The sequence below is a fragment of the Vanellus vanellus genome, assembly GCF_965231255.1.
Source record: "Vanellus vanellus genome assembly, chromosome: 5".
Classification (NCBI taxonomy): domain Eukaryota; kingdom Metazoa; phylum Chordata; class Aves; order Charadriiformes; family Charadriidae; genus Vanellus; species Vanellus vanellus.
Genome location: NC_138910.1, coordinates 80,164,626 through 80,183,847, shown reverse-complemented (window position 1 = coordinate 80,183,847; position 19,222 = coordinate 80,164,626). Strand labels below are relative to the sequence as shown.

The window sequence follows — 19,222 nt, the reverse complement described above, 5'->3', positions numbered from 1 at the left end:
GCACAGGCAACAGCCAGAGCCTTGCTGTGCCCAGTGCTCTCCATTACTTTTATTGGGGGAAGTTAAATAGGAAAATAAAAACCACTTCACGTGCAACAAGGATGGGAGGGCAGGAGCAACGAGCTTCATCCACACCATCAGAATTGGCTTTTTAACCAGTATTTTGGACTATATTAAATAAAGGAGTTGTAAGACAGGACCTGAACAGCAGTATTGTGCCCAAGCCCACAATCTGGAGGACCCCCCTTTAGCGAGGGATTTTTCACTGTGTTTAAGTGGGGATACTCTGACTCCTCTTGTTCCTCCCTCCGCCTCCTCCTCATCACCATCAGCTCCTACAAAAAAACCCGGGTCAAAAGTGACCCGCTACCTGCAGGCATGTCCCGCGGCGTCGGCGCAGGGCAAGGGCTCGTGCAGAGCCCGGCTTTCAGCAGCGATCGGGTATAACTCACGCACAGACGCTGCCGGCACAGGGATAAGCAGGAGAAAAAAAAAAATTTATTTACAACTTTTGAGCAGTAACACAGCTGCAGCGATTCACCGGGAAGAAACTCCAGGAAGAAAACGGCGTGACATGCCAGCGGTGTCCCGCGGGCGGGGAGACCCTCCTCCCACCACACAGTATCTTGGGTCGGTACAAAATTGCGGTCGCTTTAGAAAAGGCGTGAGATTCACAGTAAAGTACCAAAGGGGAGCGCGGCGGGGAGGAAAGGCGAGGGACACGTATCGCTCCGGGACCTCATCCCTGCCGCTATTTGGTCTATGAAAATGCACCGTACGACAACTCTTGTAGAAAAATCTATCCCAAGGGCTCGATGCATGCAGAGCCAGGGGATTTCTACATCTACTAGAGGGCTCAAAGCCTTTAAAACAAGCACTCGGGCGGCTCTCCTGGGGAAAAAAAAAAATCTGCGAGCCCTGTCCTGCCGCTGGGCGCTGCACGGGGCAAGGCTCTCTGCGGGAGACGGTTTGCAGCAGGGGAGGATGAGCCACAAGAACGAGGCAAGGGAAAGAAGGGAGCATCCCCCCTGCCCAGCACTCGGCCCCAGCAGAGCTGCCCGCCGCGGCCAGGCTGCTTTTACAGCCTAACCCCCCCTCCCCCCATCATCTCCTCTCCTCCTGCCCAACGCTGTTAGAAAGAGAAGAGCACACACACACATTTTGGCTATTTCTAGATTGGTGTGTAAAAACAGCCCAGACCTTCGTCCGAGGGTCATGGGAAAAATCTAAAATCTTTCTTAAATAGGATTTCATCGCAGGGTGGAAGATATGCCTCCTCCCAGCCTGGCAGGTCCGGGGCTGGGGGGGGGAGGGGATGGAAAGACCCACAAGGACAGCAGTGAAACCCTATGGTCCCTCTGCTCCCACCCGGGGAAATTCCCATCCCGGTGGGATGCGGAGCCCTCTCCTGCCGCCGCCGCACCGTGGCTTTCACCCGCAGGCAGGCGGTGAGCGGGCAACGCGGGGGCAGATCCCGCTCGGCAGATGCCCGACGGCTTCTGGCCCCGTTATCAGGACAGCACCAGGGCAATGCTGCCTCCAATGGAGAGAGCAAATATCAGGGGCTCCTCTGACAGCGCGTGGCTCAGAAGGGATAAAAGACTCCCCAGGGACGTGCTGAAATTCCACACGCGGAGCCCATGCATCCCTAAAAACACCAGCCAGCTCCCCCTCCCCTGCCGCAGGGCCACTCTCCAAGCAGAAATAAAAACAGTGACATTTCAGCAACAGAAACTTGCCCAGGCTGCTCTAATTAATCAAACGGGTGTCGGGGAGTGACAGCTTTTCTGCCCTCCCGCTGAGCCACCCCTGGCAGACTGCAGCACGCTCTGCGAACGCAAGCGGCTTCGTGCAGAGTTCCCAAAAGTCGATGCCAAAATTCAGTGCTTTTTTTTTTTTTTTTTAAACCTTTAAAAATACACATCTTGCTTTTTTTCTTAAATATATATTCTATAAAATAAGGCAACTCGAGGAGACATAAAGAACATCCCCATTGCTTAGGTACTGCATCCTCCCACCAAAGAGGGTTACAGTACTTCCAGTTTAGAAAAGCTGCTCCACCCGGCCGCAAAGCTCCTGCGTGCGAAAAGAGGAGCGACACGCTCAGATGCTGCTGTAAATCTTGGGGAAATGCCTGGGCATGGCCCTCGGCAGCCCCTGCATGTGTCCCGGGGAATGCTCGGCTCTCCTCCCTCCGGGAGTTCATGGGGAAAGAGCCGCTTTCTGCTGGGGATGCTGCAGCCGCAGTGGGAACCGCGTAGGGAACACCCCCATCTCCAGGGGACCTCAGGGACAAAGGCAGCACAGAATATGGAATGACTTGATTTCTCCCCAAAACTAAAGCACACATCAAAATAAATCTTCGGGAGAAGCTCTTATAACGTGACTGTAGCTTATAGTAGGAAAAGCTATAAACAAGGTTAAGCACAAAGGAGTGCAACTCATCCCCAGCACAGATCCTGCTCAGTGTCACAGCATCTCGTGAAAACTAGACTGTACAGCAGCTTTTTATAACAGGGGTTTCATCTCTCTCTATGGAAGAAGCACAAGTGCACGTTTTACCTCCAATGTTTTCCTTTCTTTTACGTGTATTAATACTGGAAATGTGATCTTCCCATTTCTGAGCTTCGTAGAGTAAATGTTTTCCACATTGCTCACCAATTCCCACTGGGCTAAGTCTCGCTCAGAGGCTTATTTCTCTGAGAAGTAAATTTAACAGAAAATAATCTATACTAAAAAAAAACCCCAACAACCAACCTAGAGAGTAATCTGCAGTAAATGATGCTTGTGGAGCAAGAGGATGGCACTCTGTAGGCTCAAACGGAGACTGGGGGTTGTTGGGGGTGGCAGGGACATGGTGGCAAGCTGTGTAAACCTCCTATGCTCATTACCCAGCTTTGCATCACTGGTCTGTGTGTGTACTTGGCCCGTAGGCAGGAATACTTTATAGCCTCAAAAGAGAAAAAAAAAAACACCCTTATTCTAGCAGAATCGACCTTGCAAGCAAAGATCTTTTCACCCGGATACTGGCTGTAATGGTGTATCCACTGATGTCACCCAGTACAACCAGGGAAGGGACTTTAGATACCGCATGATCTGAGCACAGCCCCTGCACCGGCTGAGAAACCAAATCCGTGATGGCATTAACTCTTGGTCCTTGGCACAGGCTGTTTAGTTCTCCTCGTCCGAAAGAATGGGTGGGATCTTGCTGGACAGCAGGGTGTATACGTACGGCCAGATCTTGTTGGTCTCCGTCCCCGAGAAGGAGTGAAGGATGCCCCTGCTCCTGGAAGAGAGATGGGAGGAGAAGTCAGTACCAGGGGTATCGGCAGTCCTGAGGACAGGGGTATTTGCAGACAGGTTGGCTGTTGGAAGGAGACAGCCCGGTCAGGCTGGAAGCTCACTGATGGCTTTTTGGGCAAGAGGAGGGGGATAAAGGGGACGAGCGACAGCTGCTCTCAGCCACAGCTGCACTCGCACGTGGACAAGCCAAACCCAGATAACCGTGAATAATCACATTACCCACGATGACAGCTCACCCCCGTCCACTAAAAGACCGCTCGCTCGCTTTACACAATCACAGAATGGTCAGGGTTGGAAGGGATCTCTGGAGATCATCTCGTCCAACCTCCTGCCAGAGCAGGGTCACCTACAGCAGGCTGGAGTAGGAACACATCCCAGTGGGTTTTGAATATCTCCAGAGAAGGAGACCCCACAGCCTCTCTGGGCAGCCTGTGCCAGTGCTCTGCCACCATCAAAGTAGAGAAGTTCTTCCTCATAGAATCATATCATAGAATGGTTTAGGTTGGAAGGAACATTAAAGCTCATCCAGTGCCACCCCCCTGCCCTGGGCAGGGCCACCTCCCACCAGCCCAGGTTGCTCCAAGCCCCATCCAACCTGGCCTTGAACACCTCCAGGGATGGGGCAGCCACAGCTTCTCAGGGCAACCTGCGCCAGGGGCTCACCACCGTCAGAGTGAAAATTTTCTCCCTAATATCTCATCTCAATCTCCCCTCTTTCAGTTTGAAGCCATTACCCCTCGTCCTATCACTACATGCCCTTGTAAAAGTCCCTCTACAGCGTTCTTGTAGGCGCCCTTCAGATACTGGAAGGCTACTATAAGGTCTCCCCAGCGTTTTCTCTTCTGCAGGCTGAACAACCCCAACTCTCTCAGGCTGTCTTCATAGGAGAGGTGCTCCAGCCCTCGGATCATTTTTGTAGCCCTCCTCTGGACCCTCTCCAACAGGTCCATGTCCTTCTTATGTAGATGTGGAATTTCCCATGTTTCAGTTTGTGCCCATTGCCCCTTATCCTGTCGCTGGGCATCACTGAAGAGTGTGGCCCCATCCTCTTGCCACCCACCCTTTAGATATTGATAAGCATTGATAAGATCCCCTCTCAGCCTTCTCTTCTCCAGGCTGAACAGCCCCGGGGCTCTCAGCATTTCCTCAGCAGAGAGATGCCCCAGTGCCCTGTGTCATCTTCACAGCCTCTGGTAGATTGTCTCCAGCAGTTCCCTGTCTTCCTTGAACTGGGGAGCCCAGAACTGGACATGGTACTCCAAATGTGGCCTCACCAGGGCAGAGTAGAGGGGGAGGATGACCTCCCTCGACCTGCTGGCCACACTCTTTTCAATGTACCCCAGGATACCATCGGCCACCTTGGCCACCAGGGCACATTGCTGGCTCATGGTCAACTTCTTGTCCACCAGGACTGCCAGGTCTCTCTCTCCACAGAGCTGCTTTCCCCAACCTGTACTGGTGCATGGGGTTATTCCTCCCGAGGTGCAGGACCCTACACTTGCCCTTGTTGAACTTCATTAGGTTTCTCTCCGCCCAGCCCTCCAGCCTGTCCAGGTCTCGCTGAACGGCAGCACAGCCTTCTGGTGTGTCAGCCACTCCTCCCAGTCTTGTGTCATCAGCAAAACACCATTCATAGACGTAAACCATCAGGATTTATTCATGTGCGAGTGGGAAATTCAGGGCCCCAATTCTCCCCCTCCCCTGCAAGAGCACTTTTGGCCCCCCATGGACCACTTCTGCTTTTAAAAACACTCCCAGGTGCTCGCTCCCTTTCAGAGGTGGATTGCCACCCTACGGCAATCCATCTATTCCCAACTCAGCCCAAGGACTGCCCCAAACTACCAGCGGCGCAGAACAAGCCCTGAAACCCGTCTGTGCTCACAGGTTTGCAAACACCTTCTGCCACAGCAAAAAAATCCCTCCCATCACCGGCACCGGCAAAGCCCTTTGTGGAGCCCGGCAAGACAAACAGGAGCTGTGAATTTCTTTACATCAGCCTGCTCCCTCCAAACAGGGCCAGGGCTTGGCTGCAGTGAAAGCTGGGCTTTGTGCTGCTGCCATCTGCTCCCCAAAAATCTGTCAGGGGCCATGCCGGGGCTCCTTGGGCTGTCGGGACGGAGGCACGGGACTAGCTGGTGGGAAACCGCACTCGTGCCTGTTTTTACAGGCACGCTGTGATTTATTCACACGGTCCAACTCACTTGTACAACTCTATTACTGGCTTTGCAGCATCTTTGTATTTTCTGAGCCTGGCAGCCACGGCCTCGGGTTTGTCGTCCTCGCGCTGGACCAGCGGCTCGCCCGTCAGGTCATCGACGCCCTGCGGGAAGGCAAACACCGTCAATGGGATGTAGCCACCGGCCCCGTCGACCACGCTCCAGCTCCCCGCCACGCAACCACTGCCAAATGCCTCATCCTCCTCCGCATCGATTGAGCATCCTCGAGCAGCATTTCACATAAATCCCGTTTTCCTAATTAACATTTAGCACAACTCCTTCAGGCTGGCCCCCCAGGGCAAAGCCCTCTGGTGCTCAGCGCTTACTACCTGGGATTTCTTCCCCAATGCTTTTTTAGGATCTCAGCTCACGCAGCGAAAGGCTTCTCTGATCTCTTCCTTCTGTGAATTGCTCCCCGATGCTACGGGCTCTCACCTGGACATGGGGAGGGTTGAAGTCCATGTTGTACACCCTCCCACTGGCTGGATGGACCCAGCGGGCGCTCAGGCGATCCTTCAGCGTCTCGAAGGGTATGTTCAAGCTGATCACCAGGTCCAGCTCGCAGATCCTGTCCAGCGCCTCGGCTTGCCCCAGCGTCCGAGGGAAACCTGTGCAGGCACCGCAACAGAAAGGGGCTGTCAGGAGAGGCAGGAAAGCAGCACAGATGGAACCAAAACCACCCGCCCCACAGCCCCGGAGCTGCAAAACCACCGCGGCTCCTCGCTATAGCACAAGCGGTGTGAAAGACAGGCATCCACCATATGGCTACAATAAAAAATAGCTCCTACAGCACCGGCTCCTGAAATACAACGCACGGGCTCATGTTTTCCTGCAAAGTCGTGTCTGGTGCAGGGCCGGCGTCCCTGCACAGGGGCTGGAGGCAAGTGAGAGGGCACAGGCAACTTAAAATGGGGATAAATGCCGGAATTATGAAGCCAAACCTGAAGGCAACAAAAAGCTGTGCACGGATGACTAAGACTCTTCTGGTGTACGTGGAGGACATCAAGGATACTGCGATAAAATGGTTCGCACAGCCATCGCCCAGCCCTCTGAACACCCCGTCCTCTGAAGGTACCGGGCGGTACCTTTTGTTCGGAAAAGCCAGTGAGCGGGTGGGAGCATCCACTCTTGCTGCCGGATTGAAACAAGGAGTGACTCCGAGCTGGTCCACTCACCAGTTTTCTGTCTCCAACAGCTGATAACACCCTTTTTTTCATTTTTTAACCATTTTTTACAGTAGAACCCTCTGAGACCTCCCAGGAGGAGGAACGTGGCACCGTAGGGCTGTCAGCATCGCTGCTGCCTGCATCCAGGTTTCAGCTTCAGGGGAGGCCCATCCCTCAAACATCTCGGTATAAGTGGAGGTCAGCACACAAAGCAGGCGGCTCCCAAAATGGCCGTTACCAGCCCAGGGCCGGAATTGCTTCGCCCTTGCGGCACCCTCAACACAAAGCCCTGATGAAACGGGAGCCGGTGCTCGGGCCAGGCTGCTGGGGGTCGAACCGTGACAAATCAACATCCTGAGCTGCAAAAACCCACATCTGAGCATGTCAACGCAAACCCCCATCAATGTGTTGAAATGCCAGTTTTAATACAATGAAATATGCACCTGTTTACACAGAGCTTGTTGCTGTAATATTTGTTAATCACCATGTTCCCTGATGAATGAAGTGGCATTATGGTAAGAATAATGAAATTTTAATAGTGGGGATTCACAGGCGTCTTCAAGGCAGCCCTCAAAACAGGGTTTGAGGTCTCTGACATCCTCCTGCGAGCCCAGTAGGGCAACACTGCCAGAACACCGGTGCCAACGCTGCCGGATCCCCGGTGCCCACTGGGGTGAGAAGAGCTCGTCCAGACCCCAAGCCCTGGCACAAGCCACCCCTCCTCTGGGGCCACCCAGGGCCACATGGGGAAGAATCATAGAATGGTTTGGGTTGGAAGGGACCTTTAAAAGCCATCTAGTCCGAGCCCCCTGTAATGAGCAGGGGCATCTTCAACCAGATCAGGTTGCTCAGAGCCCCGTCCAACCTGACCTCATCATAAAAACCATAAAAAAGAAGTCCATCTCCACCAGCCCTCCAGTCCATGGCACTAAACCGCAGACTTAGTTGTAAACTAGTTTGTATTTTCCCTACCTGGAGCCTGACAGCTCTCCGAAAGCCCAGGTCTGTTATAAATCAGCTGGCTCAATCTTATCTACGTATTCACTGACTCTTTCAAAGAGCTTCATCAGACTGGCAAGGGAGGGTTTCTCCCCCTACAGCAGCCACAGCCACTCCTCCCCACATGTCACACTTGCCCGTGTCCAACACCGCAGGTAAGTGCGACCCGCCAAGCCCTGCCCCATCCCCTAACCAAGCCCCAAAGCCATTTCTAGAGTTGCCGTCGGCACTTGCCAGCTCCCAGGCCACCGGCAGCGATGCACCACCCCTGCTGGCATGCAGCTTCACCGCCGAGGGCGGCAGGACCTCCTGGCAAACCCTCTGCTGCTCCTCTCACCACTTGCCTCGTCGCTTTGCTCTTAGCGTCTTCTCCACCCGCACCTCAGGTGGCTTTCGGGTTTGGGATGAGCAGCTCCTTCGCACACATACGGAGGTGGTAAGAGGTTTTTCTTGGCTTGCCTCCAGCCCTGCTCTGCTCGCCGGCTCCACTTTATGAAACACCCCATCTCCTTCCCCTGCCTTTCCCCTTCCCCGATGCGTGCCAAGGGCTCGGCTGGACACGCACGTGCTGCTGCTCGGGACAGAGGGAAGAAACACCCGTGGGCAGATGTCTCTGCCAGCAGGTCAGCTCCTGCCTCTCCTCCCACCACCAGCAAAGGCACCTTCTGTTTTTTCTCTCTCCTGGTGCTGCCAAACCATTAGCAGCAAAATAATATTTTAAAAGGGGCTGGGATGTTCCCGTCCAGAGGGGGACGCCGGCAACGCACTCACCATCGAGCAGCCAGTGCTGCTCTCGCCGTTTCTCCAGCTCCGTCATCATCACCCGCGTGATGACGTGGTCCGGCACCAGAAGGCCTCGCTCAAGGTACTGCTTTGCCAAGACGCCAACTTCTGTTCAAGAGAAGAAAAAAAAAAAAAAAAAAGGGAAAAAAAAAAAGCAAGCATGACATTTCCGCTTAAAAAATATCGCTCCCCCTCAAATTCTGCCTGTCCTCCCAAATCGCTCATCCGGGAGCTTTTCAGCAGCATCTCTCAGCTCATAGCTGCTGCTCCTGATAGCCGGGGGCCAAATGGTCCTTTTGGTGCTGTAGAAATGGAAATGCCTGAAATACCCGAGAGCAGGAACACAGCGAGCACCGGCCAAGCCCTCGCAGCCCTGCGAGACAGCTGATGGTGGCGAGGGGCATCGTCCCTGCCCCACCGGACGCGCGCTCCGCGTGCTATGCACAGAGTTGCTTTGGTTTTGGGAGATGGCACCGGTGTGGTTCCAGGTGACACTGGCAGGGGTATTAAATGTCACAAAGATGCTGGACCAGCTGCAAGGGATGCAGCCAACCTCTGCATCCGACGGCGGGATGGTCACCCCATCCCGAACTGCAGATCTGGCCAAGATCCCACTGCCTGGCTCACTCCTTGCTTTAAAGCAACATCAGCGCCAAATACAGGCTGCTAATAATGCCTATTCCTACCTGCACTGAACCACAGCTGCAAATTCTTGTGCTTTGGAGGAGGTTTCCAGTAACGCCAGGAGGACAAATGATGCAAATTTGAGCAACGCCTGCAGATCTGGCAGCTTTTCGCTCATAGGCACAAAGTTTCCATGTACAACCATTGTCAGGAAAAGCTGGCGTCATCATTCATAAATGATCTGAAGAGGCGCAAATTCACCATTTCACATGTGAAACGCGGCAATAAACAGGCATCACCGGCGAGCCCACACAAAACCCAAACCTCAAAGCGTTTGTTAAATCGCTGCCGAGAGCAGAAGACGGCTTCCCATCCAAAGTGCTTTAAGACTTCAGAGCCTCAACTTATGATACGCTCAGATAAGAAAATTATTTCCAAGATCAAATCCTTGAGAACATAATTGCGGTGTAACTGCAAGGTAAATACACCTCACCAGGCTCCTGCCTGGGTCTCCCCCGCATCCCTCAGCTGGAGCCGACAGCAGTGGAGGAGAAGCCGGCGGTGCCTTCTGCACAGGTAACACCATGTTAACACCATAACACCGTATCTACCTGGATTTTTGCAAGGCTTTTGACACAGTTTCCCATAGCATTCTCCTGGAGAAACTGGCTGCTCATGGCCTGGACAGGTATACTCTTCGCTGGGTAAAAAACTGGCTGGATGGCCGTGTCCAGAGAGTGGTGGTAAATGGAGTTAAATCCAGTTGGTGTCCAGTCACGAGTGGTGTCCCCCAGGGATCGGTGCTGGGGCCCCTTCTCTTTAATATCTTTATCAACGATCTGGATGAGGGGATCGAATGCACCCTCAGTAAGTTCGCAGACGACACTAAACTAGGGGGGCGTGTTGATCTGCTTGAGGGTACATTGGCTCTGCAGAGGGATCTGGACAGGCTGGACAGATGGGCCGAGGCCAATGGTATGAGGTTCAACAAGGCCAAGTGTCGGGTCCTGCACTTGGGTCACAACAACCCCATGCAGCGCTACAGACTGGGGGCGGAGTGGCTCGAAAGCTGCCCGGCAGAAAAGGACCTGGGGGTGTTGGTGGACGGCCGGCTGAGCATGAGCCAGCAGTGTGCCCAGGTGGCCAAGAAGGCCAACACCATCCTGGCCTGCATCAGGAATAGTGTGGTGAGCCGGACTAGGGAAGTCATCATCCCCCTGTACTCGGCACTGGTGAGGCCTCACCTCGAGTACTGTGTTCAGTTTTGGGCCCCTCACTACAAGAAGGACATTGAGGTGTTGGAGCGTGTCCAGAGAAGGGCTACAAAGCTGGTGAAGGGTCTGGAGGACAAACCTTATGAGGAACGACTGAGGGATCTGGGGTTGTTTAGCCTGGAGAAGAGGAGGCTGAGGGGAGACCTTATCACCCTCTACAACTACCTGAAAGGAGGTTTTAGAGAGATGGGAGCTGACCTCTTCTCCCTGGCGACAAGTGATAGGACGAGAGGAAACGGGTTCAAGTTATGTCAGGGCAGGTTTAGATTGGATATTAGGAAGCATTTTTTCACTGAAAGGGTTATTAAACATTGGAATAGGCTGCCCAGAGAGGTGGTGGATTCACCATCCCCGGAGGTGTTTAAGAAAAGGGTAGATGAGGTGCTTAGGGACATGGTTTAGAAGTGGTGGTGTTTTTATCAGGGTAGGTTAATGGTTGGACTTGATGATCTTAAAGGTCCCTTCCAACCTCACTGATTCTATGATTCTATGATTCTATGTCTGGATCCACCTTCACGGCATCCTGGCATCCCCCAGCCAGCCGCTGCCAGCAGCCATCGTAATAAGGGTTTATTCTGCTTATATTTTTACGGCAGCTGGGGAAAAGCAGACGTTACTTCAAGGAGATGCAATAAACTCACTTGCTTCTTACATTACAGTTTGCCTGCGATTTTCTTTTAGCCACTCAGAGACATAAAATTTGGAAAATGTAAATATTCTTTGCCACGTGTGACAAGCCCTGATCCTGCCACCAGAAGATGCCCAGCTTTTTCCTCTTGGACCACGACCGGCTTGATGACTCTTCTGCTCTCTTCCGACAGCAGCTCAAATAGCATTTGTCACCAGAAACGAACAATTTTGCAATCAATTTTTGCTGAGGACAGCACATTTTAGCCCTCCCAAAGTATGAAAGTCCTCTCTAAAAAAAGCCACAGGATCCTGCATTTGGGGGCAGGCTCCGGTTTTCCAGACTGCAGCAAGATGTCAGGCCAGGCAGGCACATGCATGTGGCCACCGGCTGAGCTCCAGGAGGGCTGGGGTTTTTTTTGCAAGATATACAGTTCCTGGAGAGGGTTCACCTGATCTACCGGGGGAGCCTGATGCAGCCTGCGCCGATTCCCCCAGGAGCGCGGGGCTGGGATGTGCGCGGGAAACCTCACAGGCTCCCGAAATGGTCTGCGGATGATGCCTGGCAGGAAAGCGGGGCAGGTCGGGGCTGCCAGCCCAGCCGCGCTCCCCGGTTGGAAACCTGCCTCCGAAACGGGGCAGGCAGCGGGCACTGACTCACCAGCCTGCAGGGCTGAGTCACTGCGGAGACGGGGACCACGGCGCGTCCCCCTCCCTCCGCTCCATAAAGGCATTCCGGCTCACCCCGCTGAGCAGCTCATTGCTCGGAGCCGCGGCGGCTGCCAGGCGCAGCGAGCAGAAAACACCTTTTTTCAATGACAAGTTTTTTGTCGCTGCCCATACGTCGCCAGCACTGCTGGCAGCTCTCCTGCTTGGGGAAGCAAAGGACGCGGGGATGGAAATAATACATGATGTCTTACGCAACCAGCACGGAGACCTGCTAGGGCATAAATATTATTGCATCCGCCTACATTTTTTTTTAATATTTATTCACATGGGCTGCACATTGCCACAGCCTCGCAGGGAACGCAGAGCGCGCCGGCCTTGGAGGCTGGCGCTGCAGCAGAAGGTCCCACTGCCACCCCGAGGAGGACTGGCCATCCAAGGGACCAGCTGCTGCTCGGCGGGGCTGCTGGAGCCGGGCCTGGTGCTGCGAATCAAAAATACACCGGCGCCGCAGTTGCGAAGTCTGGAAACACAGGGGAGGCCCACAGCTCTGCAATCACGGAGGCTGCAGTTTTCCCACGCCCCCGATACGGGTGGACGGCTCTCCAGTGCTCCGCGATGGATGACTCCTGCTGTCGGGGATGCTGCTCCTCCATGTACCCCCATGCGTGCCGGGGAGACACAGCAGCGTGGGGGGCATGCACCAGCGTGGGGGTGCACACACGGGCATGGGGTGCACAAAGCAACATGGGGGGCAGACACCGGCACAGGAGTCATGCCCTGGCATGGTGGGGATGAACTACCCCGGGGGTCCACGCACCAGCACAGGGTGTTGACTGCTTCCACACTGCTACTGAAGCTCCTCCAGCCTCTCCCTCCCTGCTCAGCCTCCTCCAAAACGCAGGCGGCACCGCCATCCCTCCTCTCGCTGAGGAACAGGCAGGGATTTTGCCTGAAGGACCTGCAGAGCTGCCTCGTCCCCCGACCCCACAACACCAGGGATGCGCCGGAGCGCATCATCCCTGCAGCACAGCACAGCCCCGCTCCCTCAAGGCTGCCTTTACCTCCAAATTTTAGATTTGCCATCCCTTTCCCAGCCCCAGAGCCCAACCTGCTCCACACGAGCCCCCCTGGCAAAGCAAGGTTTGGGCACTCCTTCCCGAACCGGGTGGAAGATGCCGGTCCCTGCCCAGCAGCTCCCTGCAGATCCCAGTCTCCTTGAGTGAGATTCTGGGGCTCACCCCTACCGCACTGCACAGCACCTACACAACCACCAACGTCCCCCTGGCTATGGTGGGGCGCAGAAGGGGGCTGCAAGCTTTCCTCTGGGGTTTCTCCAGGTAGCAAGGGGCTCCTTAGCTGCTACTCGTGCTGCCTGAGCTGGGCTGGCGGGGGCTCCCGGCGGTGCTGAGCTCCGTGCAAAACGGCCTCTTGACTAACACGCTTAATCCCATTAATCTAATGACCGTGGGTTTAATCTGCCCTTTAACACACGGGACTTGAAGCTCTTTGTGGCTTCCCCCCACGCGACCCTGATCTGCAGCCATCCTTCCTTATCAAAGCAACACGGAGTTACAGCCCCGAGGGACGTGACCATGAGCGACAAAACAGCCGCGCAGGACCAGGCAGGACGGGCTGGAGCAGAGGCTGTTCCCAAACACAGCGCTTGGCAGCCTCCAGACCTTGCGCGATAACCCCGCACCTTCTGTCCCGCGGCACAACCTTCTACACGATTTTATTTAGGCTACAGCAACGTGATCGGGAGTTAACGGAGAGGAGAAACCCCAGGTGGTTAAAGGGCACCGACCGCAGCCACCTGCGCACCAGCGTAGTTAAGCTACAACAACCCCCATGGCTAGCCGGGGCCAGATGTCACCTCAGTTTTGGGACCCCGGGACCTCTTTGGCGATGCAGATGCTGCATCCAGGGCCCTCGCTCCCACCCCATCCCTGCTGGCTGGACATCACTTTGGGGTGCCAGAGCCTGGTGCGGCCCCAAATTCCGGTGGTGATCTGCGTGCTGGATGGACAGCGGGGTCTGTCTGCGGGGCAGCAGTCAGGACCGGGGGAAACCCTGGTGCCAGAGTATCGCTGCCGCTCCCGCACGTAAAGATATGGCACCCCAAAGGGCTGGCAGGCTGCATCTCCCAGGCTCGGTGCGTGGCCCCACCAGCGGAGACCATCACCCACGGGAAGGGTGGGGAGAAGGACCGCCGGGCTGGGCCACGCACAGCCCACAGCCCCCTTGGTCCTTTTTCTGTGCTTGCTTTGGTCGATGCTAACAAATGAAATTTGTCACGAGGAGGGGACAAGGAGCAACTTCTGTCTCCAACGAAGCACATTAAAGGGAGCGATGGGCCAGACACAAGACCACGTGTCTCTCAGGGGACGCGGAACCTCAGCCAAAGCCACTTGGAAAAGAAATTAAGTTGTACTGCAAATTAACTGCTGGGTCCCGCGAAGACCCCAGGATGCTGCCAACACCAGACACAACCACCTGGGCACCAGGGCAAGTACCGGCTAAGGAAATAGCTCACTGCCCTCCAGCACCCCTGCCTACAACCAAAACCACAGTTCTAAGTCTTCCAAGATCTTATAAAAGCCCTTTCCTACAGCAGAGCAGCCACTCGCTAAGCGAGACGCTAATTAACAGACAAATGTGTGGTAGGGGATGTACTTGTAAGGCTGCTGTAGCAAAACTTCAACCAATTCAGCAGCAGCCGTGCGTTCAGCCGCTTCGCTCGGCTGCAAAGCCAAGTCCTGGTTCCCCGAGACCGACGACACTGGCAGCGAGCCGGGCATGGTCTCCATGCCGGGCAGGTCGGGCTTCCTCCGGCGACTGGAGTCCTCTGTGCCGCCAGAGCCGGAACCCCACCGCCACGGCTACCGTGCATCCTGCAACGGGCAAGCAGGAAAATCCCCTGTGCATCGATACCCGCCTGCCCCCCTGGGACCGACATGACTCTGTGAACACCGGACTGACGGGTCCCTTCGGGACAACGATTCTGTAACGCGGCTGTCTGTATGGAAGGGTCTCAGCTGCCCTCAGTTGCGCAGATGATAAGCTCCGGCAGGGATTCTAGTTCCACCTAGCTCACCCCGGAGCGGGCATGCCGCAGCGCCGTCGTGTAAGAGCTTGTCCAAAGCAAACAGCAAAACAAAATAGCAAATAGCTGCAGCTTACTGAGAGCTGTAACCAGAGCCTGAGTCAAAGGTGGGACCCGAACGTCCCGCCAGCTGTACCGAACTAAGGCCGATTGACTTCTGAGTAACTTTACCCGCGTTTCTCAGTGTTCTTTCCTTTGGGAAACTGAATTTACCCGACACGCAGTGGGCAATACCTTCACTGCCCCTTCTTCCTTCTCCAACGTCCCCCGAGAGGCTCTACAGTGAGAGTATGAACCGAAGTACAAAATCCGGAAAAGCCACTTGTTGAGCTGGTGCAGGTTCCAGGGTGGGCACCCGGTCTCACCGCGCCGCCCCGCTCCCGCACGCTGCCCCTCCGCTTGCTTTTCACCCAGGCGTCGTCCTTCAGCCAAAGCAGCCATCGGGATTTTCCGAATTTTGAGCCTACCTCCAAAGGAAATATTATTGCCCTTTTTATTTATAAAAGGAAACGTGGATATTTTTAAATGAGTGACCAGCGCAGTGTGCGCAATGCCCTGCTGGAGCACGCAGCTCTCCAAAACTTTACTCTCCCCTTTTTTTTTTTTTCCTCCCTCTTTTCGTTACCCTTCTAAAAAGGGAAATCGCTTCTGGGTTCTCTCGGCTTGTTTTGTATCTACGCCGTTTTACCGTTCCTCTGCCCGGTGAGTCAGCTTCCCCTCTGGGTCGGTCTCTCACACATTAGCAGAGGAGAGAAGGAGCTGCCGAAAAAAGAAATATGCCAGGATTGCCTAATGGCAGCGGCAGAGGAACCCGAGTGCGAGCCGGGGTGCAGCACCCCCACTCCCCGAGCCGGGCCGGGGCCGGGGAGCATCTCACCAGCTGACAGCACTACCCGGGGCACCTGCGCAGCAAAGACCCCCAGTTTTCCCCAGGGCTCTGGACCTGGGTGCCAAACACGGGACTGGCAGGAGCAGAGAGCCGCCACGGTGAGGTTGCCCAGGAGCTGCCCGCTGTGCTCTCTGCCGCAAACCCTAAAAAGCGGGGTCTCGGGGGGTGACCTGCGCAGGGTGGGTGCAGCCGCCCGCCTCCTCCACCTCCCCGCTTTCTGCAAGGGAGCTTCATAAGGAGCGGGGGATGCGCACCAGCGCCCTGTGACACCCCCACTGCCCTTGCCGCAGGGGCTGGCATGGCACGGCGCAGCACCCGGCTGCAGCACCCCATGACCCGCAGCAATTTTCCCGGCGGGGTTTCCCCCGTGGATGAACGCATGTTCCCAATCCATCCCTCCCACCGTGGGTGTCGCACAGGCACAGCGCGCACCAACACTTCAGCCATCTGCCATCCACCGCTTTGCAGTTTTTACCCCGTTCCTGCACAGCCACCTGAGGCAGGACGAAGTTGTTAAGAATAACAGGCGAATGCGGCTGTTAACTGTTGCTGCATGAACAGGTGGGTTATTCGTTCCGGCTTCTCCGGAGCCGTACCCACCCGGCGCAGGGATGAAACTATTACACACCCACGACTCCCCGCGGCATCGGACCCCACTTTTACCGGGCAGCTCCGTGAGCCCAGGCTGGAGGGAGAGGGCGGTGAATGAGCTGTGCCAACCCCAGGGGAAGAAAAAGAACTGTGGCGTAACCAGGAGGGGGTTTCCCCATCCCCTCATCCGCGTCCCCATCCTCTCTGCATCCCCATCCCCATCCTCATCCCCTCCCCATAACCATCCTTTTCCCCTCCTCATCCTCATCCTCATCCCCTCCTCATCCCCTCCTCATCCTCATCCTCATCCCCATCCCCTCCTCATCCTCATCCCCTCCTCATCCTCATCCCCTCCTCATCCTCATCCCCTCCTCATCCTCACCTTCATCCCTTTCTCATCCCCATCCCCTCCTCATCCTCCCCCGTCCTCATCCTCATCCCTTCCTCATCCTCATCCTCATCCCCTCCTCATCCCTGTCCCCTCCTCATCCTCCCCCATTCTCACCCTCATCCCCTCCTCATCCTCATCTTCATCCCATCCTCATCCTCTCCCCAGCCTCATCCCCTCCCCAGCCTCATCCCCTCCCCATCATCATCCCCTCCTCATCCTCATCTTCATCCCCTCCTCATCCTCATCCCCTTCTTATCCTCATCCTCTCCCCATCCTCATCCTCATCCCCTCCCTCATCATTATCCCCTTCTCATCCTCATCCTCTCCCCATCCCCATCCCATCCCCGTCCCGCCCAAGATGCCCGGTGCTGCCGACCCCCGACCCCCGGTCCCCGCCGCTCCCCCCTCCCCTTCCGTCGGGTCACTCACCGCCGCCTCCGCCGAGACTCTCCCGCAGGAACTGCCCGCTGGAGAGATGCTGGAGCCCGAAGCTGCGGGCGATCCTCTCGCACACCGTCCCCTTCCCCGACCCGGGGGGTCCCAACACCACCGCCCGTAACACTTTGGAAGCCATAACCGCTTCACCGCAGGGCGCCACGGGGGGACAACGCCACAACGCCTCAAACGGCCCCGCCGAGACGACACCGACCTGAAACGCACACACGCACACACCCCCCGCTCCGCATCCAGCCGCCGCCGCGGCCCGTACACATCAGCAGGGCGGGGGGAGCACCGGCGGGATGCGCCGCCCGCCCCCTCGGGCCACGGAACTCTGGGACTTGTAGTCCGGGCGACGGGGCGAGCCGGGACGGGCGGCGGAGGGGGGGGGGGGGCCGTCGGGCCGGAGGCCCGACGGCCCCCCCCCCCCCTCCGCCGCCCGTCCCGGCTCGCCCCGGCAAAGCGGGGGGTCCCCGACGGGTGGTGCCCGCTGACAGCCATGGATGTGTCCGCAGAGGGGCGGGGGGACACACACGGGGCGCAAAGGCACACACGTGTGGGGCGGGAACGCGCAACGTGCGGACAGGACACGCACGACACAACTCAGGCAGCGCACTCGCAACAGGCAAACGCGCGCCACACACGGACACACGGACACACACACACACGGACACGGACACACACGGACACACGGACACACATGGACACACACACGGACACACACACGGACACACACGGACAACGCTCAGGACACACCACGCGACACGCAAACACACAACACACACACACACAAAAATCACATGCACAACATGCACGCACACAACACACTCGCAACACGCAAACACACAACACGTGCATTCACAGCCTGCCCAGGCACAACACACACGCACACAACACACCAACACACAATACACACAACACTCACACGCATAACACAAACACACAACACACATCAACACTCAACACACAACACGCACATGCACAACATGCAAACACACAGCACTCACACGCACAACGCTCAGGACACACCACGCGACACGCAAACACACAACACAAACACACACAAAAATCACATGCACAACATGCACACACACAACACACTCACAACACGCAAACACACAACACGTGCATTCACAGCCTGCCCAGGCACAACATGCGCACACACAACACACCAACACACAATGCACACAACACTCACACACAACACAAACACACAACACTCACAACACACAAACACGCACATGCACATCATGCAAACACACAGCACTCACAACACACACAATATCAGAACACACCACATGACACACAAACACACGACACTCACAACACACACAAAACTCACACACACAACATGCACATGCACAACACACTCGCAACATGCAAACACACAACGCGCATTCACAGCCTGCACATGCACAACACACAAATGCACAAGACGCAAACACAGAACATGCGCGACAGACACAAACATACACACAACACTCACAACACATAAACACGCAGTGCTCAGAACACACCACACACAACACAGAAATAACACAAAATACTCACACACACAACACACATCAACACACAGCAATCACAACACACACATGCACATGCAAACACAACACGCAACACAACACACACAACACGCACAACACATCAACACTCAACACAACACACAACATACACAACACGCACATCACTCAACACAACACAGAAACACACAACATGCATATGCACAACATGCAAACACAACACTCACAACACACAACACAGAAACACACAACACGCAAACAGAGAACACGCGTGACAGACACAAACACAACACTCACGCACAACACAAACATGCAATGCTCAGAACACACCACACACAACACAGAAATAACACAAAAAACTCACAACACACAACACGCACATCAACACTCAACACAACACAGAAACACACAACACAGAAACACACAACACAGAAACACACAACACTCACAACACACAACACAAACACACAACACGCAAATGCAGAACACGTGTGACAGACACAAACACAACACTCACGCACAACACAAACACACAATGCTCAGAACACAACACGGAAATAACACAAAAAACTCACAACACACAACACGCACATCAACACTCAACACTCACAACACAGAAACACACAACA

General features: G+C 55.4%; 1 protein-coding gene across 1 annotated transcript; it reads right to left on the bottom strand.

The window, feature by feature from the left end:
• Positions 1–476: 476 nt before the first annotated feature.
• Positions 477–17,415, bottom strand: AK4 (adenylate kinase 4). Its single transcript, XM_082483333.1, has 5 exons — positions 17,065–17,415; positions 8,456–8,575; positions 5,955–6,127; positions 5,505–5,623; positions 477–3,286 (listed from the first exon to the last, which is right to left on the bottom strand). The coding sequence occupies exons 1-5, from the start codon at positions 17,207–17,209 to the stop codon at positions 3,172–3,174; spliced, it is 672 nt and encodes a 223-aa protein (XP_082339459.1). The 5' UTR covers positions 17,210–17,415; the 3' UTR covers positions 477–3,171.
• Positions 17,416–19,222: the final 1,807 nt, after the last annotated feature.

Bases quoted from the DNA above. Each gene is read 5' to 3' on its own strand.
- AK4 (XM_082483333.1), bottom strand. From the start codon at position 17,209: ATGGCTTCCAAAGTGTTACGGGCGGTGGTGTTGGGACCCCCCGGGTCG. The intron at 5,624-5,954 runs GTGAGAGCCCGT...GCCTTCCCGCAG, and splicing joins TCAACCCTCCCCATGTCCAG to GGCGTCGATGACCTGACGGG. The intron at 3,287-5,504 runs GTGAGTTGGACC...TCTCTCTTCCAG, and splicing joins CCAGTAATAGAGTTGTACAA to GAGCAGGGGCATCCTTCACT.